Source organism: Apium graveolens, chromosome 4 (assembly GCF_009905375.1).
Source record: "Apium graveolens cultivar Ventura chromosome 4, ASM990537v1, whole genome shotgun sequence".
In the NCBI taxonomy this organism is placed as follows: Eukaryota; Viridiplantae; Streptophyta; class Magnoliopsida; order Apiales; family Apiaceae; genus Apium; species Apium graveolens.
Genome location: NC_133650.1, coordinates 89,663,389 through 89,682,483, shown reverse-complemented (window position 1 = coordinate 89,682,483; position 19,095 = coordinate 89,663,389). Strand labels below are relative to the sequence as shown.

Below are 19,095 nucleotides of genomic sequence, written 5' to 3'. Positions count from 1 at the left end.
CATTGGTTTGTATTTGAGCACTTGCCTATATATATATATAATATTCAACTTGCACCACCTTGCATTTAATGCTTCAACCAAAAACCCTATTTCTCCCATTATAACAAAACTGCAGCCTACACACAATTTTGTCAGCAAAATATCTCGCACATCTACCACAACTAGATCTGTAAGTATTCTTCTCTTCTACTCCATCTGCACAATAAATTACATTAAATATCCTTACAAATTTCTTTAAATTTTTGAAGGTTAGTTAGTGCAATGAGTTTTCACGATTATACCCCACTCATGAACTTGAACACTTCAAAAATAAGGTGGACTATTCGGGTAAAGGCACAAGCACTATGGCGAGGAGTGAACCGAGAGACACAACAATTTAAGGGGATTAATCTTGTGTTCTTTGATGACTCGGTATCATTCTATATTGCATAACCACAAACCAATAAAAATTGTGAAAGTAAATTTGTATCTTTATTTTCTTTGTAGAAATGTCGGATTCATGCTTTTATTAATGCTAAATATACGGATCTATTTGAGCACAAACTGGAAGAAGGCGGTACTTACAAGATCTCCAACTTTATTGTAAAAGAATATGTTGGACATGAAATAAATAGATGTCTCAGGAATCCAAAGCATTTATACTTTGCTGCTTTTATAAAACTGGAGAAAGACTCAACACATAGGTTGAACAAACCTGAGTATAGTTTTGATCTATCTCATCTCATAGATGTTTCACAGTTCGAAAGTGACACACGTTATCTATGTGGTAAATTGTTTACATATAAAAGAATTTATAATTATATACATCTACATTAATGATTTCGTATTTTTGCCCATCGATGTTAACTAAAGAATCAATTCCTTCTTTAAGACATAGTTGGTGTCATCACTCAAGGAGAGAAAATAGTAGAGTACGTCAATGAAAGGAATGAGAATAAATTTCAGAAAAACTTCTCAATAACTGATGGCAGGTAAAAAACATGTTTGATCATACATTAAATTTATGACATATACCAGCAAAATTAATTTTATATATTTCTCCCCAGCTATACACGTAAGGTAACATTCTTTGATCAGTTTTCTAAGAAATTTGAAGCATAGCTAACCACACTTACTGAAGCTAACAATGTCATAGTTATTACATGTGCCAAAGCCCACAAATACCAAGGTTGGTACTCCATTTCTTAAAATTTCACATGATTTCATCAATTTGTAATAATACTTTAAATACATGTTATCAGGCGAAGTGTACTTGACAAACTATCCGGCAACAAGATACTACTTAAACCCAAATCATTATGTTGTGAACGACCTGCTCCATAAGTAATCCATTGTTATGCTGTTATTGAAACATGTATATAGCTTAAATGTCTAAATATTCAAAATGATTTAGAAACTTAAAGTTGCAATATTTTTTCTTATGTTAATTTAGAGTGGCAGATGTCGCTTTCTTTCACCATAACTTGAATGATGAGGTTAATCCCTTGGTTGATGACAACATCTGCTTTTATGTTCAAGCTTTTAAAGATGCGTCTGAAGAATATATTGGGGTATGATTTGAACATTAGTACCTTATATTTCTTTTGTAATCCATCAACAAAATATATTTCAACACTAATCTAATACAGAGAGAGATCACGTGTGAAGTCATTGTGAGGCATGTTGAAAAAAAACATCCATGGTATATTTATGTATGTAATAATTGTGAAGAGGAGTTGGTCATTGACAATGATAGGTACACATGTCCAAGTTGCAGGCGTAGAATTTCATTCCCAGACAAGAGGTAAGAAAATTCCTTACCAATAACATTTGCCACAATTTCATTAATAATCAAGCACTTACAATTACCTGACATAGGTTCCAACTGCATGCTGTTTGCTCTGATAAAAAAGCCAACATCACAATCATCTTCCCAGACCGTGAAGTTCGCAGAATTACCGGAATTTTTTTTTCAAAGTAGCTTTGGAAGACACCTAGGTAAAATTCCCTTTATTATTGTTAATTTTCCATGTTCGCATTCTGAAGAATTTAGTTCAAACCTCTTATATTACATTGACTAGCCAAACAACTACCCCTCTCTTCTAAGAGATATTGAGCTGCAAACATACACTGTCACACTGACTATTACGGAAGATAATGTGAAGAAAGGAAGCAACATCTACACTGACATTAAAGTTCTTAAAAGTGGCAAGATGATAACACCAAATTCTCCATCCAATGACAGCTCCGCTCAGAGCAACCAGAACATGAATGAAACTGTAAATACGAATATCTCTTAAACATTTTTATTTTTATATATGCATTCACCATTATCACAGTTGATACATGATATATTCACCGGAAATTGAAACAACTCCAACTTTGGAAATGGATGTTCAGTATGAAACCCCAGATGCATGCAAAATTAAAGAGAAGGTATAAGTTTTATTACCCACAATTTCATGTTGAACTCCTCTAAAATGAGTATCACGTATAATGATACTCATCGCTGATATGTTGACAAAATTATAACGTAGGTTGCTGAAACAATCACCCCCAACCGAGCTTACGGTTACAAAGAAATCTGGTACGAAGACTAGGGCACGCAAGAATACCGACAAAGAAAAGGATTTGGAAATGAAGAACACAACCCTGACAAATATGAAAGCTCTCAAAACTGAGAAGGTGTTCAAGAAACGTGGCTAAAAGATCTTTCGTATAACCTATATTACAGCCAACTGACAAGAATTTTGAGTGCTCATTTCATGGACTTTGATCAATTCCGTATTTTGAATACTCCCTTTTGCTAAGGAATTGTAACTAATGCTTTCACATTTCTGCACTTTGATCCATTACTTTTGTTTAACACTTTATTTAGTTGGCTAATGTATTCCAGTTCGCTTATTTGACAACAAATTACGATCTCCTAGCAATTAACCACATGTGAAATTCCAACCACCTTAAAACCAATTTTAAATCAGTCCAATGTGTAGAAACTGAGATGTAATGGGATGGGTAACAGTGTTATGGTTAATATAGTGAAAAAAGCGTCGTCTAATACTACAACTATTGGGTTAACCTACTTCACCTACTATTATTTTATACAACCAATGCCACAAAAGTAAACTTCCCATCAACTCTCATCAAAGATAAAGTAAGCCATACTTTCAAAATGAAATTGTAATTTCCCTTCAAATCCGCCTAAGTAAACATCACCAACTCAAACTATCCATTTCAGAGTCTCTCTAACATTTCAGCAATATGTCCACTAAAGTTTATCACAGTTTGAAAGAAGTTGCACCTGGTAGCTATAATTGGAGGATCAAAGTCCGGGTGATTCTAATATGGAGGGTAGTTTCAAGAAAAGGAGAACTATTCAAGGGATTCAACTTACTCCTACTGGATGACAAGGTATGTTTTTACTTCCATTTAAATTAGACAACATCGTTTATATTTAACATTTGAACTTTATGTAATAATTACTCCACTTGATTAAGAAACTAAGACTTTAAAGTTTATTATACAAAATTTTCAGAAGTATAAATTGCATGCTTTTGTTCCTGGTGCTCAAGAAGATGACATGGAAAAAACTTTGGAAGTAGGGAATATTTACAAGATATTCAACTTCACTGTGAAAAACTATAAAAGTGATGAAAAGTTTAAATATATTCACAGTGAGAAACAAATCATGTTCACAAACTACACCAAAGTTGAGAAAATATATGAAACTGATGCTTTAATTCCATATAACACATTCGACTTCTACAATTTGGATGAACTCAGACCAATGGCAAATGATAATACCTATCTCACAGGTACGTGACTATGTAATCCTAACATCATAAGAATTTTTCCAGTATGCTTATACACTGAAAAAAATTTAGATATCATTGGTGTGATAGAAAAAGAACAACCTTTAGAAGAGCTGATCAATGGCAAAGGAGTGAAACAAGTGAAAATGCTATTCTCCATAACAGATGGAAGGTATAATAGCAACAAAGCTGCTCATTAAGGTTTGTTTTCTTATTCAAATTAATATATATTTCACAATGATTTTTGAAATGCAGATGTAGCATAAGGGTAACTTTTTGGGACTCATTCGCAAAAGAACTGGATAAAAAACTGAAGAAGGATTTACAACTACCAATAATTATCATTATTGCAAGCTGCAAGATAGGTTAATGGGAAGGTAAATATCCTACAGCACTTTACTACTCACACATTTGACATGTCTAAACAATCATTTATAACTTATTGCAATCGCAGATGCACCATGTATATTTACTGCCACTGCCACCGCTTTCTACAAAAACTATGATCACCACAGTGTTTCCAATATGCGGAAGTTGTAAGGATAAAGTTCATATTATTATATATTGTGAACATTATTTATAGATTAAGAACATTAATTATGTACCTTTAACTGATTTCTAAACTATTTCATACAGGTTGACTACTCCTCTCTTTGCTAAATATGATTTCTCAAGCTAGAAAAAAGAAAGACTTCAAATTCTAAAGGTGGAGGACATACTTAAATTGGATTCAACTTACCACAAGGTTACAAACGAATACATATACTATATTTCTTTAAATGTATTCTATTTACACAAAGTAATATATGTTCGTGCAATTGTAGAAGGAAATTGTTTGTCAAGCCAAAATTTACACCTCCTTGAATTCACCCCTTGGTTTATTTATGTATGCACCTCATGCTTTCGTCAAATTGAGTTAGTTGACAATATCTTCAAATTGTACCATGTATGCGCAAAGTGCCATATCCTGAAAAAAGGTAACAATTAGCTACGAGTTTATTTTCAGCCAACTTATTGATCATATACCGAGTTTGACATGATCCAATATAAAGGTTCTTCTTATACGCCGAAGCTTCAGATGACACCGGTAAGATTGACATTTTACTCTGCGATCGTGAGATGAGATCAATGTTGAACGACAAGACGGTGGAGGAATTAGAAATTGAGGTACAACCAATTTCTCATCAAATATTAATAAACCAGTTTGAATTAACTCTAACCATGCATTTCCATTCATGCAGGAGAAGAATGAGAATAATTTCCCATTACTCCTTAAATGTATTGAAAATCATGACTATACAGTAAAATTGATGATCACAAAACAGAATATCGAGAGGCAGATTCAGTCTTACCAAGCAACTGATATTGTCAAAGGTTTCTATGATGAAACAATGAACATGCAGGAAAATACATCAACAGATGAACTCATGCAGCCGTCGGCAAACCCATCAACCTACCCAGAGGTAGAGCATACTATTAACTTAACAAATATCACTATCATTTACTAATAACACAATGGTCCATGACTATGAAAGTTACAAATTCTATATAACAACTTATCACGTCAATTATTTCCAATTTCTTGCAGAGTTCAAGTTTAACTTATCACTTGGATGGACTGTCTGAACTCAATTTTCAAACACCAGTTGTGTCAAAAAAACAAGTAAAGCATATATGGATAACAATTGAAATATTTGCGAAAATAAGTGCAATTTTTGTACTTTAAAATGCACTACTAGAATGCTTCTAATATGTATTATGAAGAAATATTTTCTAAATTTTCTCTCCCGCGACAACGCAAAATATTATCTAACTGAACATTTCAATTTCGTTAACGAATTCACTTGCATGGTTAACTACCAAATATTCTTTTTACTAATGCCGAGCAGAGCGGAGCGGGATATATATATATATATATATATATATATATATATATGGGGTGAGTTCTATGGAGTCCACCTTTTTATCGGAGTCCTCGGAGTCCATCTACGTTCTGCAAATAAAATATATTGTAAAACGTGTTATTTTGCAAAACATTTTACACAAATAGCATAACTTCAACAAAATCATGCAAATCTCATATATTTACGGTACAATATGTATGTTTAGCAATATGTTCTGCAACATGAACATTTATGTTCTGCAAACTAAACATGTTTTGTAGAATATATATTTTTGCAATGTTCTGCTTGTAAAATGTATGCAATCTACAAGATTTTTGATAGAATAGTGATGTTTGTCGAAAAATAATATGTTTTGCAATATTTTAAGCTATATTTTACTTGCAGAACATATATGGACTCCGAGAACTCCAATTAAAGGTGGACTCCATAGAACTTTACTATAATATATATATATATATATCTAAAAGAAAATACTCGGAGAAGCATACACAAGCGTAAAGCACACTACAAACTTCTCCGTAAACACCTCACCTTCCACTCATATGAGACCAACATCGTCATTAGTATTAAAAAATAAAGCTTTTAATTTCTTGGCATATTTAGAAACATCAACAATTATTTATTGGCTTCGTTTTTTAATTATTGAGCTTGGTTTTAGGGTTTCGTTTCTAACGAACCCCAAAACCCAATTTCACCCCTTTACAATTAAACCCCTGGCTTTGTTAATTATTCAACAATGGATGTGTTGCGTTCCAATCAATTCGATATCTTTATGATTTACAGGCGATTTTGCGGTAATTTGATGCTTTCATGTTTCTAATCTGTTAATTGTTGTTTTAATTCTTGATGATTTTATGTTCGGGTTTTTTTTTATTTCAAGTAATTGTATGAATTTGATGATAGAGATTGAATGTTTTTGGGATGATTGTATTGGAATTTAGATTTGATGTTCAAGTAGGAATGAGAATGGGTTTGCATTGTAGAGTGTGTTTCTTTTTCGAGTAATTTTTGTTTGAATTTACGTCTTCGGATTGTAAGATATAATAAGCGAGTTTAGTCTTGGCTTTTAACAATTGGTAGTGTGGTTAAAATAAGAGTGGTTTCTGGGAGTAATTTAGATGAAATGTAGTTTTTAGAAATGTACTTTTCGGGAGTTAGAAGGATTCGTCTTGAGGGGAAATCAAACTAGTCATTGTTTAGCCCATGTAAATAAAATTTAGAGTCGTTAATGAATTAGGACTGATAGATTTTTGGGTTATAGTTTATAAATAATGTAATGGGTGTGGTTTAATGTGTTTGCAAGATGTGTTAATGCAAGTGACCAAACCACCCAGGGTATTATTATGTCGATGGTTTACAGCTATTGCATATTTATTGATCTATTTATATTTTAAGCAGGAAAATAATTTGGTCTTGCAATCATTCGTGAGATTCTTGCATCAATATTGTGTAATTCTAAAAAATTATCTACAGTATTTGCATACTACATTGTTCTACTTGTGTTTTGGCCTTTTGATGATAGGAATTAGGAAGAATCTAATAGCAATACTCGTTCCTGATTGATCAATTAAATTAATAAATGCAAAATATAGAAGTTTCTATTGATTACTGCGGTGTAGTATGTGTCATTCTCTTGGTTACAAATTAGTTTCTGTATCTAAGTGACATACTTTATCTTCTGTTCCATGTGAGAAGACCTTGTTAATTCTTGGTTTTTTGACCTCATCTGGCAGATATAAAAGCAGGAGCGTCTGAAAAGGATGATTATATATGGAATGATGAATCGCAAAAAATTGAATACTCAAAGCTGGCATTGGCTCAGCTTTTAAACTCAGTAGAGTCACAATTGCATCCAAGGTATGCGATTCCATTTAAGATTTTTTGTTGATGAATTGATGCTTTATGTCGAAGAACAGAAAAAACAATTATATTCTTTTACTATGTCCAAAATTTACATGGTGCCACAGGGCATGTGTAGGTTGGTGTGCATTTTTAGGGCTTAGACAGTCTTCTGAAGCATGTTAGCTCACTAATTACCGAATCTGACACCTCTCTTTCATGTTCACACATAAATAAATAACTAAATGACACTATGCTATATCGTTATGTTCTTGCTAAAGCTAATAAAAGTGTCCCATACATTAGCAGTATGAAGGGAAAGTACTTTGTTAGATATTCATCTGTCACGGTTTTGCCTCCAAAAAGAATACCGTGTTTAACTTGCACTTAAGCAGTGTTTTCCAAATAGCCTTTTCTTCCTTTTAAATACTAATAAAATTATTAATAGGACTAATATTTAAGCTCCTTGCCAATTAATTAAAAAGGAACTGATATCACTGATAAATAATCTATATGCAGCTAATACATGTTCTTTACTTTGTCACTTTCAGAAACAAATTAGATAATAATATTCATTATTAGATTTTTTGTGGGTAAGGTCAATTACAAGAAATTTATAAACTTACACACACATTTGCCTCCACTGAGTCTCGAACCCTCGACAATATCTACTAGGCTTTTGTTAGTGTTTGTTAATGTTACCTAATTCAGCTTCTTAAATTGTGTTGCTTAGTAAAGATTAATATGTGATCCTTAATCACAGTTTTTTGAATTGAATCGGTTTTTCTATTCTATTTCATCCCACATATATTGTGGTTTTACAATTAATTATAGTTTTTACACGATGTGCTTTAACTGTTTTATTTATCTGCAACAGGATGTCTATAATTGACGAGCTTTTCAAACTCATGACTAGGCTTGACTTGACGGTATGCTGTTATACATGTCAGTTTCAGAATCTTGAAAAAATTAATTCTGTAATGGTAGTTGTCTTATAATTTATAAGCATATAAAATCTAAATTAGCTGTTTTCATATTTTCTTCCTCCATACATGGAAGCTATCAAGTGACACCATTCAGGTCCCAATTGGATTAGGGACGTGTGACGCTTGTATAAGGGATCAGTTTTTGGTTTATTATTTCTGTTTTTGTAAAGAGTTGCATATGTTTTTGTAGGTGGACTATTCGGAATTCTCACGGTTCTATGGTTTTGTGTTCTTCATTTGCCGGGAAAATGGTCAAAAGAGTATCAGTAAGGCTGTCTTGATAACTTTACTTCGATTACATTAAAGTTTAGTGTTTTATTCTACTTTCTTTTACATCATCTTTGGCATATGAATCACTTATATTCCCGTGCTCCTTAAAAATTTCAGCTGTAAGCAGGGCAGTTACGGCTTGGAGATTGGTCCTAGCTGGAAGATTTCGACTACTTAACGAATGGTGTAACTTTGTTGAGGTACTAATCAGTAAAGCTGCTATCAAATGATTGTTTTTTATGTGTTTGAAATTATTCATAAATTCTAAACAAACCTAAAATTGCTTGAATTTGAATCTTTTTTTTTGCTAATTACACATGCACACACCAGGAGTCTAACTCCTGACCTTTCGCAAGGGGGAAAGTGCTCAACCACTGCATCAACCCTTGTTGGCATTCGAATCTGAAGCTGTACATAGCTCATAGCTGAGACATGTAAATTTTGGACCACTAGCTCCTTCACCTTGGACCAATTGTTTATCACCATATTTGCTGTTTTGCTTTTAGTGACCAAGGTTGCTTTGGGTGACATAACATTATTATTTTAGTTTTTGCCGGTCTTCCTAATTAAAGCATATTAGGCGCTACTTGCCAATATGCATATTGGAAGATGTACATGAACTGTAGTGAACTTCGGCAGGAATATTCTATTATTCAAAATTTCCAGTATCCTTATACTATAAGTTAATTTTTTTGTTTTTTAAGTTAAATTAAATAGGTTGTTTTATACATGTCATGAGATTTTTGTTTCGTGAATATCTTTAACCGTATCGGCTGTGCTTTAAAATGACTGAATGACTCTGATTCTAATTTGCTTGACTATTTATGTGGGTTTATGGTCTAGTGATAAAATGCAAGGCAATATAACCATAAATTAAAGTATTACTGTTTTCTTATATTTCTTCTATTTGTATGTCCTCAAAAGTAATGTATTTGTTTCCACTTTCAAGAAAAATCAGCGTCACAACATCTCGGAGGATACCTGGCGGCAAGTATTATCTTTTAGCCGATGTGTACATGAAAATCTTGGAGGATATGATCCTGAAGGTACTTGCGTGGCCTTTAAGCTACACTTAGGTTAGGCATGCAAAAAACTTTTACAGTTTACTGTCCACATTTAAGATGCGAAGTCATTGCTTAGTGAGGTTTATCAGTCACTCTTGTAGATGCCATGAGTATAATCCATGACTAACAAACTATAAAAAGTTAATATAACTAACATCTCCTGTGTTTTGAATTTAAAGCCATTGCTAATTTTTGAATTTTTTTTGGGGGGGGGGCATTGCTGTATTAACTCTGACAACAACTGTAGTGGTAAAATTGTTTAGATTTTTCTTCGTTTAGAATTACATGCATACTGTGAAGTTTCATATAGTGAGATACTAATCTGTAGACTGTATATCAATAGTTCATAAATAAGTTGTCGATATCACTTATGTCCCTCATTGTACTGTTAGAATGATATACAAGTTTCCCACGTTGCAATTGAAAATTAATCTTTTCATCTAATATTTTCTTGCAGGAGCTTGGCCTGTATTAATTGACGAGTTTGTTGAGCATATGTACAGGTATTATCTGTAGCTCTGATTAATGGCACTAACAAAATATCTTTAGTTCGTCGTTATTCCACTCCTTGTGTGACTTTATTCCATTCTTTGTTATCTCCAAATGTTCATTATTAATCCACTCTTATGTGACTTGATTTCGATCTCCCTACATTATCTAAGTTATAATAGTAATAATTAAAGTTATTTGCAAAATGCATCCTTGTGGTTTGGCCCAAATGCATTTTTTACCTATACTTCATATAACTGCACTTTGCATCCCCTTACTATTTTCGGCGCGACAAATTGTACCCTTTTCGTTAAATTTGTTAAAATTCTAAGGGGTATTTTAGGAAATTAAAATATTTAATTATAATTAGATCATTATTTAAGCTTTTTGACCTTCTAAATGATACTTTTCAAAAAAATTTAAAAAACGGAAGTTGTAGAGAACAAAAAAATCTTTTCAAAACAATAACATTCAAAATTATCAAAAAACTTAGCAAAAAAAAAATTATCAAAAATTTTACGAAGCTAAAATTAAATAAAATCTATACTTAATGAATTTATTAAAAAGAATTGGAAAAAGAATATTTCAATTTTGAACCTTTTTATTTCGAGAAGATCTTTTCATTCTCTACAATTTTCGTTCTTTAAATTTTTTCAGAATGTATCGTTTAGGGAATCAAAAACCTTAAATAAAGATCTAAAAATAATTTAATATTTTAATTTACTAAAATACCCCTGAAAATTTTAACAAAATTAACGGAAATGGTGCAATTTGTCGCGCCGAAAATAGTAAAGTGTAGTTATGTAAAGTATAGGTAAAAAATGCATTTGGGCCAAACCACGGGGATGCATTTTGCAAATAACTCTAATAATTAATAAGCTTGGTAATTAGAAATATCTCTTGTTGCTGCAAGAAAAGCATAGCCGGACTGTTTGTATCTTGCAGAAACTATTGATATAGACATGAGCTGTTGTCTCAACTTGAGTTTGTAGCCAGAAAACTATATTTTGATGTTCTTTTTTATTTCGAATTTTGATATAGAGTCTAAGAATAGTCTGTGAAGAACGTCATGACTTTGTCCGAAACCTAAACCCTCTTAAGTCCAAAAAAGGAAAGAGAAAAGGATATTCAGACCTTCGAATCTTTTGGAGATATTTGTAGCTTGATTTAAGTTGAAGCTTTTTTTGACTTCTAAAGTATCTTTATTAACAAAGCTACCTGTGAACCAAATAGTTCATCTCCAGTGAGCATCAACAATGGAAAGATAGACTTCCGCAAGGTTGACGTGTTCCACTCTTCACGGTAGAGACTTTCTCGTTGACAAACTAATTTCATGCGGGTTCGAGTTACCAAATATCTCCTAACTAGACCTAAACATTGGGAAATCTTCTAAATTGCAGCGAGATCCCTTGGATATATATATATATATAATATATATATATATATAAAATGTCAGCTGCTATGGCATTCGTTCCTTAAATTCTTTTGAACTTTATTACACTCCATATCACGAATTGGCTTCATATTTAATTTTGTATGGTGCAGGTTGAAGGGATCAAACAATATCCCAAATTTTAACTGTAGCTGTGGCGATTTCGAAGCCCAACCAAGTGAGTGTTTTGTTAATATAGCGAATTCATTTATAAATATCTATAGGCTTATTATATATTGATTTTTAAGCAGGTCTGAAAAGCTTTCCTGGTTTAAAGAGGAAAACGGATTACTTTAACCAGCAAGAAATGGAAGTTGATAACAATTTTGCAAGTTCAGATATCTGCAAGAGAAGGCATATTAACATTGGCGACAAAATGTGGAGCCCAGCAGATAATGTGCAGCTTTCTAACGCAGATGAATTCATGGAAAGCAGCATTAAACAAAGTCCTAGTTCGCTGCGGGGCTCCAAATCTCCATGTGCTGTTGAAGGCTGTCTTGCCAAGGGTTTTGCAGGGCTCTTCTCCACCCAGTCTCGTGTGCCGTTTGGTCGGGAACCGTTTGGTCGGGAAAGAAGAGTTTCATGAGTAGCGACGTTTTCCATAGTGTCCAGGGATACGAGTGGACTTGGATTAGGTGTTCCCATATATAAATTATCAAAATGGATTTTCTACAGCGAGTTGAAGTGTGGTTTTGTTTGTTAGTGTAAATTATTTGAGGATATCCTGAATTAAAACAAAAAAATAATTTGAAAACAGGAGACCTCTTTGCGAGTACTACTTGATTCTTATCAAATAGTCTCCAATTGGATGGGCATGATTTAGCTTACATTTGCAAGGGAATTGGACTTGAAATGATTCTTGAAATTTGTTTAGTGCCTGTTCGGGAACTTAAATTTTATTTAAAATTTTGGATTTAACCAAATAACATGTCTGGATTACTAAAAGGCTTTATTATATATTGAGGCTGAAAAATCATAAGAATGATGTTTTGTACACATAAAGCCTCGAAGAATAAAGTTATGCACATCCACCCCTTACCCCTCATTGCAACATTAAATGTCGGGTAAGGGAAATTTTGGAAAATAAATTAGACGTATACATATTATGTAATTTAGTAGAGGGGTTAATATGTTGGCGGAAAGTGAGCTTACAATTTTGGAGGAAAAAAATAATTTTCTGTTTAGAATGTGTATGACTTTTTATTTTAAGTACTTATGTGTATATAGTGTCAGTTTGAGAAATTTTAAAATAAGTAACTTATTACTCAAAATGAATAAGCGACTTATAAGTGATAAGTAGATGTATACTTATAAGTTAAAAAAATGTTTGATTAAATGTCAGAATTTTTTTACCTAACTGAGCTAAAATAAATAAATTTTAGATACAGTTATCTTAATTCGTAAATTTTTAATTAGAAAGACATGTAAAAACATAAATTTTGAAATAGAAGTTAATAAAAAACAAAAAAAATTAAAATAAGTTGAGAAAAAACACATTGTTGCTAACATTTAACTTATGAGCTTACAAGTTGTAAATTTAACTTATAAGTTGGGTTGACAAACACTCATCGATAAGTATCTACGAGCTTATTAACAAATAAGTTGCTTATTTTGTTCGGCCAAACAGGTCCATAATATCATACTTCAAGATTTAAATTATAATTAAGCCTTAGTAAAATAATTTGAATTTGGATTTTTTTTGAAATTTAAGACCTTCAAACATAAATACAAATACGAGAATTTGAAATAATGATTCAAAATTTATATGAAATTTTGTAAATACAAATTTCAGTAGTCCATTAATAGAGTTTATAACTTGCTATCATATGAAATTCTTGTACTTGCAAAGAATTGTAAGTATATTTACCTGTTTTTCCCACTTACAAATAATACAGTAAATAATAGAAGGAAAACTCAGTCAAATCAAGTATGTCATTGTCACTCACCAGTATTTTTTTTTTTTTTGACGTAATGCTGGAGATTTTATTAACTTAACAAATCCTTCTCAATACATTCTTTAACACTGATAGGCACAGACCACCTATTCAGTCTACGACCTGATAATAAATATGATTCCCTAGCAATCTGATGGGCCACCATATTTGCAGACCGTTTCACAAATAACAATTCCACATTGTTTAGACGACACATAATATTCCGGCATTCCAAAATAATTATGCCATAGCGAGACCTCATCGGAGCATTGCTTCTGATTGCCTGAACCACACTCAGACAATCCGACTCCAAAATAACACTCGGCCACTTCATTTGCTCAATCCAGCTCAAAGCCTCTTTCACTCCCATGGCTTCTGCTAAACCAGGATCTGTCAACTCTGTATGAACTACTGCTTTTGCTTCAATGAGAGCTCCCTCCGAATCCCTTGCAACTATGCCAAAACCAATCTCTTCTCTGTCTTCGAAAACGGCAGCATCAACTGAAACCTTAACTGTGTTTGGTTGGGGCTTTACCCAGAAAGAAGCTCCATCTCCCTTATGATGTGGTTGGAGAGGAGTAGAAAAAAACCTATTCTGAGCTAATTTTCATTGTGTAAGGCTTTGCTTTGCTGTTGCTACAATTCTGTTGACTGTTGAAGATTTTTGTTTCCATACCAAATCATTCCTAGCTCTCCATATGGCCCAACAAAGTGTTACAGCTTCCGCACGATGTTTTTCTGATCCTGTATGCAACACTTCTTCCATCCATACTCTAAAGTCTGTATGTTGATTGCTTGAAATTTGCAGGTTTAAAATCGACCAACATTGTTTCGCCATCGAACATGACACCAGGCTATGCATTATAGTTTCCTCTTGTTCGTGACAGACTGGACACCACACCTGCACTGGAACATGTTTTAAATAAAGACTTGTTAATGTGGGTAAACAATTTGATAATGCGCGCCAAACAAGATTCAAAGCCTTAGGTGAAGCTTTTACACGCCAAAGGGCTCTCCACATTGTAGACTGATTATCCTCATGCCACATTCCATTCTGAACTTGAAGCCTTTTATATGCACTTTTAACTGTGTACAGGCCCGAATTCTCCCATTTCCAGTACCTCATATCCTCCCCATTGGAATCACCCAGTTGGATATTTAATATGCTTCTCTGGCCCCTTTCGTTAAAGACATCCCGTATAACATCTATGTCCCATTCTTTCCTGTCTGTGTAAAATAGACCTGAAACTCTCTTGTCTTCAATCACAGGAGACATTGTGGTGACATAAGGATTGCTCTCATCCAGTAACCACGGCTGATTCATAATGTTAATACTTTTCCCATCACCTATCCTCCATCTGATCCCATCCATAAGAATTTGTTTGGCTTCTATAATGCTCCTCCATATGAAACTTGGGCTGTGCCCCAGGTTTGCACTCAAAAACTCATTATCAGGAAAATATTTTGCCTTATATAACCTTGATGTGAGACTGTCTGGGTTGGTTATGAACCTCCATCCCTGTTTGCCTAGCATGGCGAGATTAAAATCCCTGAAATTGCTAAATCCCAGCCCACCTGCATTTTTGTGTCTCGCTATTCGATCCCACGACATCCAGCTGATATACGAGTCACTTGCTTGATTTGTTTGCCACCAAAATTTGGATAAACATCTCTCTATTTCCTTATTAATATCAAATGGCAGTAAGAAGACATTCATGGCGTAAACTGGCAACACTTGTACTACTGACTTTATCAGCACTTCTTTTCCTGATTTGCCAATACATTTCCCATCCCAACTCCGGATTCTTGCTCGCACTTTTTCTTTTAAATACCCCAAAATTGCTGTCTTGTTTTTTCCCACAATACATGGCAGCCCCAAATATTTACAATTATTATCCGCCTCTCCCATCTGAAGTAACTGACAGATATTTTGACGATTATACTGGATAATATTCGAACTAAAGAAGACAGAAGACTTACTCTTGTTGACTTGCTGGCCCGACGCTTTTTCATATATGTCTAAAAGTTGCAGTACCTTAGCAGCCTCCGTCATGTTCGCTTTACAATAAATGTAGCTGTCATCTGCGAAAAACATATGTGATACCACAGGTGCTCTTCGACAGATTTTAACTCCAGTTAACCACTGCTTGCTTTCATAATTTTTAATCATTGCTGATAATCCCTCTGCACAGATGATGAATAAGTACGGAGAAAGGGGATCGCCTTGGCGAATCCCTCTGGTAGGAATAATTGGCCCCATCACATGCTCTCCATGAATAATAGAATAAAACACTGTAGTCACACACTTCAGAACCAAATGAACCCACCACTCTGAAAAACCCATTTTGCACAATATTGCCCTCAAAAAATTCCACTCAATACGATCGTAAGCTTTGCTCATATCAAGCTTTAGAGCCATAAAACCATCTTTCCCCGCTTTTTTCCTTTTAAGATAATGCATAACTTCATAAGATACCATCACATTATCCGAAATTAAACGACCCGGTATGAAAGAACTTTGAGTATCCGAGACAACCACTTCTAGCATATCTTTCATTCTATTAGCCATTACTTTTGTGATTATTTTCATCAAAACATTACAAAGGGCTATAGGTCTTAATTCACTCACCATCGTTGGATTTTTCTTTTTCGGGATTAACACCAGATTTGTATCATTGAGTCCTTGCAAAATTTCTCCAGTAGCAAAAAATTCTCTAACCAGATCAACAATATCTTTTCCCACGATTCCCCAACTCTTTTGGAAAAAAGCCGGTGTCATACCATCGGGGCCTGGGGCCTTATCCGGATTCATCTGAAAAATAGCATTTTTCACCTCTTCCTCCGTTATTTCCCTTAGCAGATCCGAATTATGTTCCTGATTCACCTTTTGTGCAATGCATTCCATGATTTCATCATTATTTGTGTGAGTTGCCGTAAAAAGCCTTTGATAATATGTTGTGATAAACTGACTGAGGCCATTCTGCCAATCTAGCCAGGAACCACCCTCATCTTTTAATTTCACTATTGCATTTGTACTTCTTCTCACATTGCAAGAAGCATGGAAGTACTTTGTATTCTTGTCTCCTACTTGAAGCCACAGTTGTTTTGATCTCTGACGCCAGAACACTTCCTTTTGATCAAGTACTAGGAACAGCTCATGCTTTGCTTCCTTATATTGCTTTAAAGCATTCTCATCTCTAGCATTTCGAAATGCCTTCAGCTTAATTTTGCATTCTTTAATTCGTCTGTTAAAGCATCCAGTAATTTCTTTACCCCAGACCTCTAAACTTTCACTGCACTGCAAAATTTTCTGCATTATGTCTTGGCCACAGTCATCTTGCCAATTATCCCGAATAATCTGCAAGCACAAAGGTTCCAACAACCAAGCATTCTCGAACTTGAATTTTCGTTCTCTCCGTAGCAGCTGATAAGCTTTAGGCTCCAAAAAAATTGGACTATGGTCCGAGGGAGAGCCCTCCAAGTTGTAAAGTTTCGCCAATGGAAATAAATTACTCCACTCAGTACTTGCTAATGCCCTATCCAACTTTATCTCCATCCATGCTTCAGTGTCTCGACCACGTTCCCAAGTAAATTGGTGACCGTATAATCCCAAATCTCTCAGGTCTGTGTCCTCAAGAACTTTATTGAAACCATCAATTAAACCCTGCGGATATGCTGCCCCACCTCTCTTCTCAGATTGAGCTGCTATATTATTTAAATCACCAATGACAACCCAAGGTAAGTTGGAGTCCCTTGCTAAATTACGTAACAGATCCCATGTTCTACTTCGCAAGTTCCTATTAGGCTCACCATAGAACCCCGTCAATCTCCAAGGTTGTCTTCCATCTAAATGAACTTCCACATCAATATGATTTTGAGACAAGCTTCGCAGTCTAACTTGGTCTGATTCTCTCCAAAGCATTGCTAGACCACCACTTCTACCTTGTGCTTCCACGACTAACATTCCCTGAAATTTCAACCGAGTTCTCACCCATTCCATTTTTTCTTTATTACTTAACGTCTCACACAAAAATACAACTACGGGTCTTTCTTGACGAATAACGTCTTGGAGGAACTGTAATTTCCAAGGTGACCCCATACCTTGGCAGTTCCAGCTTACAGTACTCATGAGGAGTGGCGGGCCTGCAATGCAGCACCCGCCAAAAGCAAGTTTTTTTGGTTCGAACTTTCATTTTCCTGTGGGCTTGACTCCATTTCTAAATCTGGGCTGTCTGTTGTCTCTGGCCCAAATTTTGTGTCCATTCTGCGTTTTTTATTAGGATCAGCAATAATTAATTCATTCCGTTCCGCTATACTATCCAAAGATTTATTTCCCAGATTTGGTGGTAACAAATTTTGGATAATATTATTTTGCTGTGTTGTTATCCCATGATTCTCTCTAATCACTATCGCATTTTCTACCACCTTTTCCTCCAACAAACTAGCTGATTTTTTGCGACCTGTTTCTCTCACCTTACCTGTATTCCCTAATTTTGTGGGATCTTCCTCTCCACCCTCCTCTGCCATGTTCCGCCCCAGTTTGCCACCCTCAGCATTTCTAAGCCACTGGTTCTTGCCTGCAGTTGCTTGGTTCCTCATGGGAGCTCTAATAGATGCATCATATCTCCTGTTTTCAGAGCTACCTATGTCATCAAAAAACTTCTCACAGAATTTCTCAGAGTGACCAATAATTCCGCAGAAAAAACAAAACGATGGAAGTCTTTCATATTTAAATTTCACCCACATCCAATCTCCCCCTTGTTTCTTGATTCGCATTTGACTTTTTAATGGCTTGTGAACATTTAGGGCCACCTTGATACGTAAAAATTGCCTCCATATGCTCTGAAAATTCTTTGTATCTGACTTTAAAAACCTTCCAATGTAATTGCCAACAGACTTTAATATAAACTCCGAATTGAAACCAACCGGAAGGTCATATATCTGTACCCACATGTATAACTCATTCAATGAAATCTCAGACAATTGTTCTCCTAACTCTAGTCGTCTCACCATAAGAGCTTGATTGTTGAACGTCCAAGGACCATCCTCCAAAACTCTCTGCAAATCAAGTTCATGGAAGAACCTAAATAAGAACAGATTGGGTACATTTGTCTCCTCCATAAATACCCCTTTTACTGGTCTCCAAACAGACGAAAGAGTATCCTGCATGGCCACGGAATTGACCTTTCTTCCTGTTACAAAACTTCCCACCAGACAGAAATTTAAGTTCGGTTCTTGTAGGACCTCATTACTGTCCTCCAAAATCAATCCTTCATCGTCATCATCATTTATTGACAGCTTCGCATACCCCTCCTCAATAGTTTGTCTGGATGAACTAGCCATGTAATGCTTAACCAAAATATCAGAAAGGATCTAACCAAAAACA

At 34.5% G+C, this 19,095-nt stretch overlaps 1 protein-coding gene across 7 annotated transcripts; it reads left to right on the top strand.

Annotated features, from left to right (window-relative positions):
• The first annotated feature begins 6,182 nt into the window (after positions 1 to 6,182).
• Positions 6,183 to 12,640, top strand: LOC141718211 (defective in cullin neddylation protein AAR3). 7 transcript variants are annotated; one of them, XM_074520588.1, is made up of 10 exons: positions 6,183 to 6,489; positions 7,429 to 7,552; positions 8,412 to 8,463; positions 8,711 to 8,786; positions 8,908 to 8,990; positions 9,740 to 9,836; positions 10,312 to 10,357; positions 11,577 to 11,645; positions 11,889 to 11,953; positions 12,024 to 12,640. In XM_074520588.1, the coding sequence occupies exons 1-10, from the start codon at positions 6,432 to 6,434 to the stop codon at positions 12,359 to 12,361; spliced, it is 1,008 nt and encodes a 335-aa protein (XP_074376689.1). In that variant the 5' UTR covers positions 6,183 to 6,431; the 3' UTR covers positions 12,362 to 12,640. The 7 variants fall into 7 exon arrangements, with proteins under 7 accessions (XP_074376689.1, XP_074376688.1, XP_074376687.1 ...); XM_074520587.1 differs by having other exon boundaries at positions 9,740 to 9,866; positions 12,027 to 12,640; XM_074520586.1 differs by having other exon boundaries at positions 9,740 to 9,866.
• The last annotated feature ends 6,455 nt before the right edge of the window (positions 12,641 to 19,095 follow it).

Bases quoted from the DNA above. Each gene is read 5' to 3' on its own strand.
- LOC141718211 (XM_074520586.1), top strand. From the start codon at position 6,432: ATGGATGTGTTGCGTTCCAATCAATTCGATATCTTTATGATTTACAGG. The intron at 8,787-8,907 runs GTAAGGCTGTCT...TAAAAATTTCAG, and splicing joins AAATGGTCAAAAGAGTATCA to CTGTAAGCAGGGCAGTTACG. The intron at 11,646-11,888 runs GTAGAGACTTTC...TGTATGGTGCAG, and splicing joins GACGTGTTCCACTCTTCACG to GTTGAAGGGATCAAACAATA.